An 18,098-nucleotide genomic window follows, 5' to 3' on the forward strand; every position below is an offset into this window, starting at 1 on the left:
GTCTGCCTACTATTTATAAGGACTACATAATTTAAAGGCTGCTTATTGCTAGCCTATTATAGATCTAAAATGTAATTTGCAATAATAAATCACTCTGAAAGTCTTCTTTAGGTGTATTGTTACTTAAGAAAATTATCTAAATATCTAAATATATTCCTCCAGGCTGATCACTCCATTATAAGCACTAAGGTGGGTTAAATAATTTGAAAATGGACATTTGGAAAGAAGTAGCCTGATTTAACTCAGCTACTCCCTGCTTAATTGGCAATTGGACACCAATCACAGGCCATATGCTCATAGGCTGAAGACAGGCATCAATTAGTAAAAACGTAATTTTCCAGACAAGGCCACTGGCAAGAGCTCCAAGGCAATGGTGTCGATTTTAGTGGACAAATTTATGTCTGATAGAACACAAGCTTGGGTGTAGCTGAAAATGTGAAGAAAAAAAAAAACAGGCAGAGTGATAACTGAAAGATGCCACAAGCGAGGCGCGTGAGCAATATGCACACACACCTTTGTAATTTCTCAACAGGTCCACAGGGGCTTTGGACAAGACAATCTGTCCCTCTCTCTCGCGCTCTGTCTCTCTCTCTCTCTCTCTCTCTCTCTCTCTCGCGCGCGCTCTCTCTCTCTCTCCCCGGAAAAAGCCAAAGCTGTTAGCTCGCGCGCGCTCTGTCCCCACTCTCGCGCAACAGAGTGCGGACTGCCGAGAGCTCCGCACCACTTTCCATCTCTTCCCTCCGCACTGCGATTCCGTGAGGTTGGCGGCTCTCCTGGCGGACACTAACTACCCCAAACACCTGGACAGAGCGTCCGTCGGGGGCACGGCGACGTGTTTAGAGGTGCCTCGAGCAGACGACAAATGCTGGAGACCCGAGCCCAGTGCCCCCAGACCCGATGGGGAGGGAGACACACAGAGCAGTGATGGGACAGTTTTCGGGAGGATGCTACCTGAGTTTTGGCATCCTCGTGCTTCTCGGTTCGCAAGTCCCCGCCACGTTAGCAAGAGGTAAGCACAGTAAACCCACTCTTTGATGAGCTGAATCTTTTATCCCACGGGGGTGTCTCAGTCTTTGAGAATAAAACTCGAGAGAAAAAAAAGACGTGCGTGTGCCTCGACAGGCTGCTTTTTTGGAGCTATGGTTTCAGTGTGTTGGGCTTTTTTTGAAAAGTGATATTACAAGCCGGTGTTCAGTTTGTGTGCGTGCGTGTGACAGCATCTTTTAAAAAGTAGACCTTTTCCGGCTTGCATGTAATTATGACAAGTTTTTAATTTGTAATGCGACACGCGCTGGCTGGTGTCTGAGTAATGTGGTTCCTTTTGAGAAGATTGGTGTTTTTAAAGGTTGAAACGGTGTCGAGTTCCGTTAAACGCACTTAGTGGAAATTGATAATCCGTTTGGCGAGCAGTTGTGTTCACAGAACAGAAGATAGTATTCGCTCTGCTCTGCTGCCCTTTGCCACGTTTCAACTGTAATGGAAAGGGAGATCCATATCTTAACTCAACCAAAGCCCACTGTGCGAAGTCATGTTTCACAATTCATTTTTGTGACAAGTTTGACATTTTTTAGCTGCTAAAGCCATGTTGACAGTTGCTAGAGGGTCTCATTAAACACACGAAGAAGACAATTGCTTGAGGGCTGTGCTCACTTTTGAAACTTGTAGTTGATATTAGTTGCTTTTTGTTTGTTAATTCTAAATGCCACAGTAATAAAAAGCTAGGTGATCCAGTGGGTATACAAGTTGGTCAAAAGGTAACTGTGCACATGGTGGTGTATTTATCAGATAACCGGTTGTGATGTAAGACTGAGCTGTGCATTGTCTAAAAATGTTTCCATTTGATCAGTGAATAGATTATTATGAATTCTTTTCCCTTTCTTATGCTGAATCTGTCCTGACCTATTGACATCCATTTAGCTCACATGGCAGTGAAACAAAGATGCATTTGCAAGTCAATTAGTTAACTCGCCCTTAAGGTTTTCATTTTTTACATCTCAAGTTCTGAAATTAGCTTCAACTTTGAAATTTGCATAGCATAAATATTAGATTATGCATACGTATCTTCAGGGCAACTTTGCATGTAGAGATCAAGAGGTTTTTTTGTCATTTATTTTTTTATGTTAGTCTGAAAGGCGTTTAAATATAACCCTTTTCAAAACCTTTCACTGCACATTGTTCCACAGTGGCTATGTTTTCATGTAAAGCATTGCACGATATTTAAAAATGAGTGACCTATGCTTGTCAAAAAAAAACAATAATGTTGTGAATGCATGAAAGTGAAATGTGCCTGTGCGTGCAAAATGTAGTTTTCATAAGCTGCATAGGTATATGTTGTTATACATCGGCCTGGTTTTAGAGTGGCGTCTGCGATGGCTCTCTGCCAGGCTGTGAAATAAATATTTATGTTGTGCAATAATATGGATGTCAACAGTCAAAACACTTTATGCAGAAATCAAATGAGATGAAATCAAAATGGCAGACTCCACAAAAAAAACTGATTAAATGATGTAAAACATACGGGCAAAGCTAAGTTATGGCGCATGATTGAAATAAGAATTAAGTTCTCTAGCCACATACACGTATAAACTCCCCTACAGTAGAACATTTATTTCTCAATTAGAAGGTTGTAATTCAGTAATCCAAATTTTTTCTCCATGTCTTGCAAGGACAGGACCATATATCTCACCTGCAAGCATACAATTTAAAGCTAGGCACACTGAGGGAACACAAAGTAACGAGATCAAACTTAGCCTAAAGGAGAAACCTGGAATCGGTGCCCACAGGTGGATTCATGGAGGAGACGGGGCTGATGAAATGTTGAGCAGAGCTTGAACATAACAGACGTTTGCATTGTGATCCGTGAAGCAGAAGTGTTGACAGTGAAAGGGTGAGCAAGAGCACCACAGCTTGGATATGTATATTTGTATGTAGAGTGTGTCACATGTGAGCGTAGCTACACAACAACAAGAATCCTCTGTGTGTGGCTTTGTAGGCGTTTCTCCATGAGTCCCGATTGTGACTGAATTCATTTCTTTTTGGATGATTCATGTTGAAAAAAAGAGCTTTTCATGATTTCAAAAAATGCTCAATTGTCACATTTCAACCGAGGCCAACCTCAAAACAATTTGACATGACATGGAATTTAGTTCCATAGAAAAGACAGACAGCTTGCACTGTCACAAAAGCATAAAGCATGGTCCTAATGTTAGGTAGATTATGGTTGCAACTGGCCATTATGATATCACCAAAATGATATAAAAATGTCTGTAGTTTATATTTTCCTATACCGTTTCTATCGCTATGTCGAAAAACCAGCAGCCAAACTGCAATACAGCATTATTTACATTTGGATGACGCTTTACGTTCCGATCCTTGCATGGTATTTTTATTTAGCACTAAAGTTCTTAATAAAATGAGAAAATATTCAGTACTTTTCCATTGTCAAGTCATTTAATTCACACAGAAGTATACAAAAATAGTCTGTCATGTGGCTAGTCATATAGACTGTGTTAAATAAATATGTAGTTTATTTATTAAATTACTAGAAAACAAGCTATATTGTATGTATGTATGTATGTATGTATGTATGTGTGTATATATATGCGTATGTATAACTAACTAACTACAACTTTTTGTAGTTAGTTATCGAGATAAATTACCTTTATTGCGAAAAAGGATTTTGGCCATATTGCCCAGCCCTAGCTGCAACAAACAATTATTTTCATCAATTATCATTTATCAGTTAATTCATAGATGATTTTCACAATTAATAGTTTGGTCTATGAAATATTACAATTTACTGAAACCCAAATGTAATGACATTTAATTGCTTGTTTTGTCCAACAAAGACTCTAAAACCTAAAAATATTCAGTTAATACAATTATATAAAAAAAAAGCAGCAAATCCTCACAAAACCAGGGAATGTTTGGCATAAAAAAAAATGATTAATGGGTTGAGTTAAAGGTGCAGTAGCTAAGCCTTATAAAACTAACTTTCTGTCATATTTGCTGAAACTGACCTTATGTTCCAGTAGAACTACATGAAGCAGGTAATTAAAAAAAGAATCCGGCACCTCTGGTACCACCTACAGCCTGTAGTGTGATTTGCAAAAATCCACCGCTCCCTGTTCAGATGCACCAATCAAGTCCAGGGGAGGTGTCTACCTGCATTAATTCTCCCTTGTGGGGGGAGGGGCTTAGCAGACTGTTTTGGGCTTTAGCGGAAAGGGGGGAGGGACTGAGAAGTTGACCATGTTAAAAAATTTGGCTAAGTCCTGGATCTTTGCAATCCTACCTACGGCACCTTTAAGGCTTAGTGGCAGACAGGTTAGGAAAGTTGTAAAGCTCTGAAAGTATGGAGATATTGCTGGTTTAAGTCTTTTCAAGGGATTTGTCGACAATAACAAATATTGAATGAATGATGCCAGCCTTATCCTTTTTAAAATGCGATACTAATTGGATAGACTGCTTGATTTGAAACATGAGTTAGGTCCTAATGGACTATATAAGGTTATCGGGGTGAAATCAATCAATGTACCCCTGTGCTGTGACACCGACATGACAACACTTCTAAGCCATGTAAGTGGTCAGCCTGGAGCAAGCCTGCACTCTCTGTCCACACGCAGAGCAGATGACAGACGCCCGATTGACCTTAGACCATGGTTCAGTAGGTTAGGTAGGATAACCGCCACTCTAACCTTCCTGCAACCAGAATGTCGTGCATGGTTCTGGGGAAAAACATAAAAGTCTCGACAACACATCAGCACTTGCAGATGCTTGCACAATACACACTTTAATTTACATTTTAGGAACATGAATATGCTGTTAATTTAATCAAATTTGACAAGCTCGTAGTGGCCGAGGCTTGGATCTGCAGCCATTGTGCCTCCTGCTGCTAAAAGCGCATTCTGGCACGCAAAAATCTCAAGATAAAAACAAAGAGAGAGTGAAAGAGGAATAAAGGGCAATCGAGTCATCTCTGCTATGTTTTATTTATCCCAAAAAATGGCTGCCAGATTCTTTCTCAAGCTCCAGCTTTGATTTAACTGACATTTCACATGAGATGAATTTATGAGCACAGATGGGCTGGTATCCACAGTTGTTTCTATTCTGTTGGAGATCGCATGGTGGTCATATTGCCCAGTTTCACTATTGCATTATTCAAAGGGAACCCATTTCTCCATCCATCTCACCAACCCCCTCTCCTATCGTTTTTCTTCACATTTAGAGGGATCTAAGCTCACCAGCAGCCAAACATTGGTAGAGAATATATTGTCCAAAGCAGAAAGCTACAAAATCCAATATGGTATGATTGCGAATGTTTTGCAAAGAAATTTTGCTTGAAAGTTAATACACACATTACACTGAAGCGTTATGAGAGTCTGTGTTGGACAGAGCTACACTAGTAATCAAACAACTATTGTTTTTGTCTATGAGATATTGAGACTTTGGAATCTGGTCAATAGATAAGCTTTTGTTCATGGTATTCCCATGAGAGATGGGATTGATTGGAACAGACTCCTTTTGGTTGCTCCAATAAAACACAATGCTTTCATTATAAATATGTTGTCATATTTCTACTTTATTCCATTGTGGTTATGTATTGATTACTAGAGGTCCTTCTCTTCTTTGTTGTATCATAGAATTCTTTCTACTATATTAGATGCAGCTATTTCTGGTACTATATTGTTTAGAGTCAGAACCTCTGCCCCAATTCGGATCAGTCTTTTAATATTAGGTAATGTAACAACAAAATGCATTTAATATTGATTAAATATCTATCTGGTACATTAAAATACAGCTGTAGACTACTAAATTTGTCTCACCTTTTTTATTTTTTTTAATATTTTTTTTTTACAAGCTATTTGATCCAAATACTGAATGTGTGACTCCTGAGATTAATTTTTATCTTGGCAAATCCCTGTATTTTAAAAGATTGTTGTCAGAACTCAGTCACTCACACCAGTGTGCACAGAATTTAATTTTCACAAAGGCAGTAGGGTTGCTCGATATGAGGAAAATGTGATATGCAATACGTTGTTGAATTTCTCGAACGATATTACTTGCGATAAATAAACCGATATTGAAGTGTACTTAGTAATGCATTTCTGCTGCTTTCAGTATTCTGCTAAAATACAATAAATTGCTTGTTGAATTTAAAACGAATAAAAGGAAATGCATTTCCAACATTCTTTTATAGAACAAATTGAACATTTAATTGAATATAAAATGCACCACTAAAAAAGAATGTACAGTTTTCTACTGATATTTTCTTTCGACTAACTCGAAAAATCTCAGTGTCTTTCACGATATGTCGCAGCCTTTCGCAATGTACATATTGCGACAGTTGATATCACGGTGACGCTAGAAAAATGATATATTGTGCAGCCCTAAAAGACATTCTAATTTTCACTGGCGTGTGCAGTATTCACTGTAGAGCAGCTTTCAGCTTTGCAACACTAGAAGGCCGTGGTGGACAGTGGAGTACAGTGATAAAAAGATTATCATTTGATCGGGTTTATTTAAGCCGACAGCGATCGATCAGCCTAAAAAATGCCCAGATCGACCTTGATACCAGTTCTTAGAATAAGCTCTAGGCATCTCTAGCATATATCCATAGTTACATACTACATAGAGATTATACTTTCATTATTCAGCATCATTTATACACGTTGCAAGCGTACCGGATGTTTGCATGCATGCACTGTAATGCTGTACTGTGGTATCTGATTGCTAAAACGCTGTGAGAATGACAGGGTGTCAAATGTTGCCATCTCAGTCGCCTCCTGCAGATTTGCCTCTCAGCCTTGTCTCCGCAGCCTTGAAGCTTTCTGTTCGATAAGAGCTAGCATTGCTGTCATGCGTTTTCTAATAACGCTGAAAGGGAAGCCTTGGAGATAACTGCCAATCCACAATGCACCATTCAATGCCTCACTGGCTAACTCAAGGGCATTGCCACAGAGGCAAGATTCACACCATACACCGTTCAATTCAATGCCCTGCCTCCCCCCACACACCTCTCTTCCCATCTTCCAGTTTGTACCACACTTTTGTTTCCTCAAAAGCGCTTTTATTTCATAAACACTCTGTCCCCTAATCCTTTCTTGTTGCCCACTCCTCCCTTGCAATTCCTCGCGATGTAATTTAGTTTCGGTGGATTGTTGCTGTGACAAATGTTTTGGTTCTGGTATCATTTCTCAACTCACCATCCGACTGAAGGGGAAAGAGGAGCTGAGCTTGGAGAACAAGGGAACAGGGTATGGTAGAAGGCAAAAGCAGAGAGAGAGAGAGAAAGAGAGAGGGATATGAGGGTTACAGTGCAGAATACTTAAGTATCTCATGTTATCAGTAACTGCCACAGCAGTTTGTCAGTAACAGCGTGCACCTGTCACTGCTCTCCCTGATGAATTAATTTCAAGAGTAATCAAAAGCAAATGCATATTTAATGACTTTCGGATTAAAGTACGGGTTCGGTGTTTGTGTGTTTGGTGTGTGCGCTACAGTGTTTTGACACGCAGAAGCGAACATGTTCATCCACCAGGTTTGGTGGCGAGTGAGAAAATGTGATGAAAGTAAATCAAAAATAACACACTTAGACTGCATCAGTGTTTTGTTGTTGTTTTGTTATAAAGTGTCACTAGGGAGACTTCATAGGCCATAGTACAAATTGACGTGAAACTTCGACACATCAAACATCAAATGTAAGAGGCGGACATGTGATTGATTTCTTTGTTAGGGTGCTTCAGAACTATATGAAGCCCTTTGACCGTATACTTCCTGAAACACGTGCTGTCATGGCTGTATGTGCAGTAGTCATCAACCATGTTAGCATTGACATCGTCCCATCTCTAACCTCCAATCTCCACCAACTGCGGAACGTCTCCGGATCCGCTCCGGAACGGCAGCGGAGTCAATAGGTTTCCATTAAAGTCAATGTGTGTATTTTCACAGAAACAAAATTAAACATCCGGTTAATTTTCAAAATAAAATATGCCGTGCTTACGGCGGATCATATTTCCCTGCACTACACCTTGAAAACATCGTCATAATGGATGGAAACAAACTGTTAGTTTTGTGGTTTGGTTTATAGAAACTACATCCTGTCACATTGCGCGATCATACGTGAGTTTGCGAGATCTCGTGGGTCCTCGTGACTTCAGCTGTCAGTCATGGCCGCAGCCGTTGCGCAACAAATCCAGACCTGGTGGGTATTGAAGGACGGCAGAGCACAGAGCCGACACACAGCCGTTCCGCAGTTGGTGGAAATAAGGGGTAATGGTTTGAGGCCAGTAAGGTGTGGTGGTAAATGTTTGAGGACATTGTTTTCATTCGAGATGAACCGTGATCCCATTTCAGTGTGTGTTCCCTAGGTTTGTGGAAGACTTAGTTGCACGTATTTGGCGTGAAGGTTCAGGGTTTCTTTCTTAGAAAATGTTTTTTTCAATAAAAACACACAAATGCAATTTCTCATTATTTTGGACCATTATTCTTAGAGAGCAGAACATAAATAACACTCAAAAAGCTTAAAGACAAAACTTGCTAAAGAAGTCCACTGGGGACCAACTACAAAAGTTATTTAGTTAGTTTTAATGCTCGCTATTGATTTTACTTGATTTCAATTCATTCGGCTTCGGTGGTGTCGAAAACTGGGTGCTGTGCCTTTAAACCTCATATTGGACAGGAAAAAACCCTGCCATTTTATGTTCTGGGTAGCTGTTTGGGTTGTTCTATCTAGACCTCATTTTGTAAATCCAAGAGAGGTTTGCTCTCCCTCTCCGTTTTTTAGTATAAAAAAATCTGATGACACCCCAAGCTGCAGAAAAGCACCATGCCTGGCTATTTTTCATGCACCCCTGTCTTTCTCAATGGCTATTTGGTGCTTTTGTGAGTGTCAGAGATGCAGGATGCGGTTTAAGAGTCCCTCTTGGTGCATGAAGTCTACATAATAACTCTCTGTAGTGATGTGTGGATGTGTGATGTAAAAACCAACAAAGCTCTGTCATTCATAAAACAGAAAGTGGAATCCCATTGGTCTTTGAAGATGCCTCCTGTTTTTTTTTTCAGAAGAAATGCTCAGTTCTGCAGACACGGGCAAGATTCAGAAGTACTGTCTTTGTGAAGTGCTAACATAAAAATACATTAAGCTCAAAGTTGAACTTTAAACCACAGGGAACAGATTATTTTAACAACTTGCATTTTCTTTAATCCAGATTTCATGAGTCTATAAAATAAAACAAGCATTGAAAGACAAAAGTAACTGAAAATAATTAGTCATTTTGGCTTAGCTACCAAACTGTTCATGTTTTTCCCCAAAAAAAAAAAATTACAATTTTTAATAAATAAACACAGAGTTTAATGAAGCAGAAATAATCCCATGAGTGATCCTGAATATTAAATGCATGTTAATCAATTACCTCATAATTAAATAATATTTTAATTTAATTGTGTCGGAACATATTTAATATTAATTTAATCTACTGACCATGCACACGGCCACCATCATGTCTAGAATACATGATTTCGCCATGCTGTAGACTTTGAATCTGCAGTTTATCCTTGGAGAGAGCTTTGGTAAGAATATTTTAGAGCAACATTCTTCTTGCTGAGCAAAAAGCGTAAACTCCAAGGGACAAGGGGCACACCTTGAGCGGTTTAAAGCCACACTGTGACTCTCTTCACCTTTTCTCTCTCACTTGTTACCTTTTCTGTCTCCTCCTTTTATTGTTTTTATTTGGCAGTGAGAGGCAGGATTTATTTGAAGAAAAAAAAAAAAAAAAAAAAAAAAGGGGGCAGCGTCTTTATAATCACAAGTTCAAAGTTCACTAAACGGTCTGTGCAGCTCATCTCCCAGCTTGCCCGCTGCATGGCAGGCCTCCCTCCGCCCCATGTCAGACCTTTTACAGCCTCGATCAGCCAACACTGGTTGTCCTTCCCTTGGCCATCACTGTGCCACTACCAGCTCTTTTTCCCTCCTGGCCTGCTCAATGGTAACTCTAGAACTGTAGAGTTTCTCCTCTCTTTCTAATACTCCAGCCTCAACCCTGGCCAGGGTTCATAACAAACGTGTTTGTGGTGTCTTTTTAGTCTGCTATCCTTGAACAGAAGTAATATTCTTACTTCTTGAAGCATGTTCTGCTTTTATTGTTGTCATAGTAGCCAATTAAGGTATTCCAAATGCTTCTGGAGAGAAACTAGTGTGTCATTACATGTTGCTCTTGTCCACATTTTTCTTGGTTTGCAGCTGCATAACCTCCTGCAGTCTTTGCCTGCTGTTTGGTCACATTTGCTTAATATGAATTTGAATGAGAAACCAAAAAATCTATTTGTGCAACTGATTTACATTTAAATGAGGGAATGAATTAAGCATTTTAAAACAAAATGTGAAAAAAAAAAAGGATATAACAAATCTCCCACTTTTATTTACATTCCTACTGAACTGTGTTGAATTCCTTTCCTTCGGTGTATTGACACTGGTTAATGGCTTGAACAGTTGAATTTAAATGTTCATCCATACATAAGGTAGTGTGTTTTCTTCTGCTCTCTGAGCACCGCTGCAAGGTCATGCATGTGTAACTTTGATGAGGTTCCCCTTCAGCCAAGGACTCCCCTTTGTCATTAAGATAGATAACATCTATTCTGTGCATCAATGTGGCTACATTCATTTAAAGACTGCTTTTGTTTCACCTCACAGACAGCACAATCAATAAATAGCCTTGCCTATTTCTGCTTCATTTCATCTTAGCTGGTTTGGACCAACTCAACCTCTGGGCTGAGGATAGATGCTGCTACAGCGTCTACTTTGTAATGTCAGAGCGCCTAAATACATTTAGAACGATTTGGAGAGCAAACACTTGAATTAAGATTATTTTTGACTTGACTTGATTGACGATATTGAAGGGAATTGTCATTTTTGAATAATGTTTTTCATTTTCAAAATTGTAAAATTGAATTAAAAATGATCATGGTGTGATTTCTTTGTGAGGATCTGTAGCAAACAGTCTGTAGAAAACGATTTGTAGACTCGGACTTCTTTGCAACGGCAAAATACTTAATTCAGAATGGTATTTTTGCTCGTATTATGCGTTTAACAAATGTTGCCCCTTCTGCGATTAAGATATTGCACTCTAGATTAATTGTTCAACTAAGAAATTATTTTAAAAACGGTCTATGTAGCCAGAGTATAAATAGCTTATCTTCTGCTTCCAATCTTTTAAAGCTCCACTGTCACCCCAAAGACTATTAAAAACGCATTAAAACAGCCATACTGTCGCACTGGGTGATATGTTCCTCTACTGCAATCAACACGGGCGTGTAGTTTATTCTTAAAGAACTCCACACCACGCTTGGAGTTGGGCAGACGTCATGCTGGTTGGATACTTAAACGGCAGTGCTTTTGTTTGACAAGCTGAGGGAATAAATATATTTCCTGTACCAGTTGGTCTGACACGTTGACACACGATGCAGTGTATATATATCTTAATGATAATTTAGAGTTTGGTTTAAGAAAGGGTAGGTTTTAAACAGGCAACTGGAAAAAGCTGAAAAGGTTTTCAAGTGTCATGTCCACATTGAACCTAATAATGCACCAATAAAGTGCCTGTGTTTTCAATAAACCTTTTTATACTGAGTACTGTAGTTGGCCATAAATTATTTTTGTAACAGCCCCACTTTGTTGTAAAACGTCACGGTAGAAATAGATGTGAACCGTGGCGTATTAGAGGGTAAGATACAGTATTTCTGCTGGATAACTCTTGCAACTGTCATCCTGTCGTGGTCTCCAACCAGAGCGTACACATGTACTGACAAGATCCATATTCAACGCACTGAATTGTAGAAGCATCTGAAATTGAAATGTCAGGTTGAAATTACCATGCCTTGACTTAGAATGTGGAAATAGAAAAGACAAGCTGTTGTGCCCCGGCATCTCGTGTTGACATTTTTGTGTGCATTGTGTTTACTGACTGTGTCCAATACCTTGATACCAGATTTGGTTAGAGTGAAAAGCCCTGCATTTTCCGCAGAAAACGGTCAAGCTTTTCTTCTGTCTAGTATCATAATTGGACTGCAGCACCAGTCTCATTCTCCTACTCTTAATCAGTTATCCTGAGATCTCTCGAAGTATCCTTCTCCTTTTCCAGTGTATGTGTGTGCGTTGTATAGCTTTAATCCAAAACAAGGCCTGATAAAATGAGAGGATAAAACCCAATTACCCAGTAGGCAGTCCTGAGTCATTTCCCATTTGTTCCAGCCATTTTCTCCTCTGTCTTCTCCCCTTTATCTCGACTTCTATGGTTTACTCAAAGACCACCCCAGCTGATTGTAATCTGTAGGTGAAAAGAAATGAGATGGAAAAATGTGAAGAAGAAACTGAAGTGATAGAGTGAGCTAATCGATGCCAAGCTGCTTGCACACAGGGATTTTCTTTTCTCTTCTGTACAATCTTCCAGTGCGATTGTGAAGTTTGTGTGCGCCAGGCTTCTGAGGGGACCAATTAAGGAACGGCAGGGCAGGAGCTTGAACTGCTGGCTCTCCTAATGGCCTACAGGCTGCAGTGGTCCTGATCCATAGTCAGTCGATAACACAGGCCCCCCTGGTCTCAGCCAATGAATGCCAACTATCAAACAAAAAAAATGAAAAGTCAGAATGGAAAAAAATACTCTTGCATGTTTAAAAAATGTCACATTACAGTAAAATTGATGACCGTACACTGATGGAAGAACAAACTTCTTTTTTTTATGTATGCCAAGACAGCTAAGTGTAAGACGGACCACACAAGGCTCTTGACCTTTGCAAAAGATTAGCTTTTTTTTTAGGTTTAAGTTCCCCGTCTGTGAGTGGATGGGTATGTGTGTTCATTTTTCTTTGTTGGGCTTAGTCAGTTTTTTTTTCTTTGTTGAATACGGTGTTTGTTGTAGCCCTCACATACTGCGGGAATACACTGCTGACATTCAGCTCCCTCTCTGCTGACCTACAAGGTGTATGATAACCTACAGGAACAGCGGGTTTGTTTTTCAGGGCTAATGGAGAACACTCCCAAGACAGAACATAAACCAATGATGCCATGACCCATCTCTATGGGATTCTGTTCACTCCTAGCATTTCCCCTAGATAGGGTAGAGTCTATAATGTAATGTGAATGGCTTAAATGTAATCAATAGCCATAGATATCATTCATGAATCTCTTCAAACACACTAGACTTTTAATTACTAGTCTACGAATGTTGCTTTGGTGCATGTGCTGTACTACAGTATATGTTCAGAATTGGGCTACATTCTGTTGGATGACTGCTAACGAATATTCTTAATAGTTTAATTTCTGTAGTTTCTTCTCAGTGCACCTGCTGCTGATGTACAATGTTTTTTTTTTATGACTCAGAACTTAAGGTACGAGAAGGGCTCAAGGCACTTATTCTTGTTTGCTTTACCACTCAAACTCTGTAAGAAAAGTTAAAAAAAAGAGGTTATCTTCAATCACAAAAAACAACTATTGACATGGAAGACATTTATTTTGGCAATTGTTTTGTTGTCACTTGTTGTCAAGGTCTTTCTTTCAAAACTTTGGTCCAGAGCAACATATCTCGAAAACTACTGTCCAGTTTGTCGTGAAATTTTGTTAGCACATTTCATGCTCCCCTGAGGATTGGCCATGGCCCTGTCCTTTCAGGACTATGTTGGATTTGCTAGAATTCTTTTTCTTTCTTTGTATTAATAACTTGGGATTTTACAGGTAGGTAAGCCATTTTTCACAAATTTTGGCACACAACATACATGGATATGCTTTGGCACTGGGATCATGCTTATTAGTATACCCATCAAAAGTAAATAGAATTTTTTTTTTTTCCAGCAGCAGCCCAATGCTTATCACGGTCTAATCATTTCCCACATGCTTCCGCTTCACAAAATATAATATGATTTAATATATAATACATTCTCTTTCACTGTGACGAATATGGGCACATTATTGCATGTCCACTGCACATTCTACATAACTGGCATGAGAAGCTGTATACCTTACTCTTACCTACTGATAATTATGACAACCACCGCCTTTTATGAGATCCTGCACAAGTCTAAAAGACATGACAAAAATGCACATTCTACAAGGCGCCCTTGTTCTTGGTGCAAAAGCAGTGCAGAAAAAAAGATAGTTGTGCACAGGCATTTTCCATTTTATGCCTTTTTTGTATTAAGGATTGATGCACGTTAGATTGCTTTGCTAACCGCTGCCACAACAAAATGCTACATATTGACCGCCACAATACTATTTACATTTATCTATATAGAAGTGTTTCTGACTGTGTGTGTAAATGTGATTTGGTGATTCTCAAGTGTACTCTATGGAGGCCAAGGAATCTCATGTGGTCTAATTGTGGTTGCAGGTGCTATTGATTTGTCTGCATCTGTTCGTTATGGTCTTTCCATCCTATATCCTCACCTCTCAATTTATGTCTCTTATCTTCATTCATCTCTTCAAAGTTGTTTTAAACGTAGCTTTAACTTGCTCACTGAGGGCTAGATTTATCAAGCCATTTGCGCCGGTTTCCAGGCGCTAATTGGTCGCAAAGACGTACGTAACCGATGTGGGCTATTTACAAACAGGGCGCACTTGGGTAAAATCGCAGATTGTCTGCCACATGAGCGAGAAGAGACAAGTTGCGCTTTCAATATGCGTTCGTGGGAGGGTAGTGGGGAAAGTGGGACTTCCACGCAAAAAGGTGGGAGGATAAGCGCAAAGTGCGCCTAATTATATATTCCGTGGTATTTACAAAGACTGTCAGTAAGAGCGCGTCTCTATTCTGCGGGGGAAATTCTCCGCCTCTTAAAAGCAGGTCTAAACCAGCTGCAATCGAGTTTCCTCGTAGACCTTTATGCCGCTGGTGAAATGGCAACAGTAATTTGAGCAAGACGAAGACATAGGCGAGGCTGAAAATGTTTTTAACATAAGAATCACACTTTGTCAGTGAACACAACATCATTTAGCGTTACAGATCAAGCAGCAATGCAATATTAGAGTTACTGGAAGAAATCAAAGATGAAATTGAATCTCCCACTCAGCGTTCACATCCCATTCCAGCAGTTGTTAAACTCCTCGCTACATTACAAATATTGGCAGCAGGATCATTTCAAACAGTCATAGCATCAGCAGTGGGAATATCGCAGTCTGCATGGGGAAGCATAGCGTGCGCTATTACCGAACTCTCATAAACAGACGCAGCGCAAACTGCGCTAGTGTTAGTAAATTAGGCCCTGAATGTTTTGTGTCTGCTATAGAGCAGTGTTTACCACCATTGAGCAAATGTAAGATGGTGGTAAGTGGACACCAGACTATTTGTTTACCATCATTCTAGATGCCCTCTGATATCTATCTCTTCTAGTTATTTGTTCTCCATCTGCTCTGTCTTTCTGTCGGTTTTCCCTTCATAATCCAACACTTGTGACATTTTATTGCTTACCTACTTTACAATGGCACATCAAAACTGTATTTTATTATGTGTTTTTTATTATGTGCGCCACATGATTAAAGTGGTAATGGCCTGAGACGGTGGCTTGTTGTAGCAGGAGGCCTGGTGTTTGGGTGTCCTGTGGCGTTTTAATTCTCTACTTTTTTACAAAGTTTAAACCATTGCTTTAAGCAGAAAATTAGAAGACATACTGCACAATATTCTAGTAAAAAAATATACTGTAACAGAATTGTGTGCATCTGGCTATTGTATTTGTGTACATCTTTCTCTCTTGTTACTTTATGCTGTCTGTATAGGAAGACTGGTATTCAAAATGACAGTTTGGAATCCACACGTTTTCATACCTGAACTTCAAAATGGGTTGTGCTGTCCAAAACAAGTTTGTTTTCATAAGACTATGGCTTAGTTAAGGCAAATAAATATTGTATTACTTATGCTTTTGCTACTGAGAGAGCACAGTCATTATTCTCCTGAATTAGGTCCTAGTCAGGTAGACATAAACTTAGTTTGTTTTAGGTATATTTGTACAAATAACCAGTGCTCCCATTTTCTAGTAAGGACAGGCTCCAAAGAATAGATCTCAGATTAGTTATTCCAAGACACATTGTGTCCTTCTTTTGGGTTCAGCTTGGAGCGCTTTGATATCATAGAATATGTGGGTGTGCTAATTGTCAACTATCATTAAATACAACTAGAAATGTAGCTGCCTTGTTAAAATGTTTTTTTTCATGGACTGTTCTCAAAAACATTTTGTCTTTTGTGAAGACAGATTTTATTTTAGGTTAAATGGTCATACTATAGCCCACTATTGTATATGTATTTGTGCATTGTAACCCTTACGCTATGAATACAGGCAGAGCTGTCTAACAAGCTCAGCACACTGAAATGAGAATAAGCCCAAACCCATGAGAACAGGCTGTGTTTGTGAGGTCAGCGCTGCTAATAATCTGCACAACTGCTGTAAGATTTATATCTGTAGGACCCTCTCAAATAAGACTTTGAAAAAACACTTTATCCCAAAATTACATAACAAACCAGGGTAAAAAAATGTTAATTAAGATGGAAGGCGCTAAACGTAAACAATGAGATTAGTTTGGTTAAGGTAATGGCCGACTTACAACAGCAACAGTGTTAAGGCCGCTGAGCCAATCTGACAACGAGGAAGCTGTGGCGGCAGGCGGTTCATCACTAGGCCAGTCGGGTAGTTCACAGAAGTGCAAAACTCCCTGAAGGTCTGCACTGGGCAGGTATGATATGAAAAGGGCTGAACCGACAACACAGAAAACAAACGCCCAAAGAAATTAAAGAGAAAGAGAGATCATCATCATCATCATCATCATCATCATGTCACTGTGAAGAGACTAAGGTGTACAGATCCAGAGCCCTTGTGTTGTGCATGCTGGCTTACTCCCATGGTTTATTGGCACAACTAAATAGAACAGAGCCATCATTAATGTTATCAGTTACGCTTGTGCTTTTCGTGCATGACGGGACAGAACGCCGTAAGGAATGTCTGTTCAAAGCCACATTTTTAACGGTTGAACAGCTTCGCACAAAGCTGAAGTTAACTTAAATAAGCATGTATTGTCCTTTTATTTATTTAGTCTTTATTTATTTGTTAATTTATTCATTCATTATTTGAGTTTCTCTGGCAATACATACGAGCAGCTTGTTAGTTGTGAGTTTTGTGCATCTTTTTACAAGACTGACCAAATGCTAAAATGCAGTTAGACATTACACGTGGGGAGACACAATGTGATTGGCTGTATGAAAATGTGAATCCTCTTGAGTGAAGATGGCTTTGTAGTGAAAGGCCTGGCATTGTGCTGTATCACTTGCTCCTCTTTATTACTTGTGCACTTAACCTTTATGGCTCGCAAATAACCACTAATGATTGCACACTACAGTAGCACTGTAGTTGCTATGTGGCTTGTTACAATAGATGCAATTAAGTATTCGTTTTGATAAATTATACTGTAGGAAATTACAGAATGAAAATCGAATAAAAACTCCACTCACATGTGTTTTGCTTTTTATAACTACAGTTGGATGTTTGACCTTCTCTGTGCAGAATGATGTACGTGCAGAGTTTGACACGAGACGGCTGTTTTCCCATTCATCTGCTGAAGGGGAAAGTTTCTCTGTGCTCACCTTAAATCAAAGTTCAAGGTGTCCCAAGTTTAGAAGCCATGTGGGGTTCAATGTGCAACTATGATTTGGAAACTTGATGCCTCAGTGCCCATACACTTAAAATGAAAATTCAGTTTCAGCGAGTTAAGAGTAGATGTTATGATATGATTTTTGTCAAATTAGAAATATTTTTTTTATCTCTGAAACATGTCCAACAGTGCAACTTTAATTAGAGCATTAACCACTGTAATGGCTGTTCGCTTTACTTCAAAGCTGGTTATGTAATGTCAAGCTTGTGGAAAAAAAAAAACACTGTTTGGTCACATCCCACTATGGTCACCCATGAAGAAGAGCTGTAAGCTACTAAGTGCATCATAAAAATGTAACTGAAACATACTGGAGAAGAACACAGCATATTGTGAACATTTTTTTTTTTTTTTTTTCATCAAGTCATCAGGACGATAAAATGGTAAATAACACATTGCTATTTTATTTAGCACTGACGAA

General features: G+C 39.3%; 1 protein-coding gene across 1 annotated transcript in view; it reads left to right on the plus strand.

Annotated features, from left to right (window-relative positions):
* Window positions 1-664: 664 nt before the first annotated feature.
* LOC114570957 (netrin receptor UNC5D-like) overlaps window positions 665-18,098 on the plus strand; it is a 180,186-nt gene continuing 162,752 nt past the window's right edge. Inside the window, 1 exon segment of the mRNA XM_028601628.1 lies at window positions 665-1,009. Coding sequence (XP_028457429.1) covers window positions 898-1,009 — 112 coding nt within the window. The 5' untranslated portion in view covers window positions 665-897.

The sequence above is a fragment of the Perca flavescens genome, chromosome 16 (assembly GCF_004354835.1).
Source record: "Perca flavescens isolate YP-PL-M2 chromosome 16, PFLA_1.0, whole genome shotgun sequence".
NCBI lineage: Eukaryota > Metazoa > Chordata > Actinopteri > Perciformes > Percidae > Perca > Perca flavescens.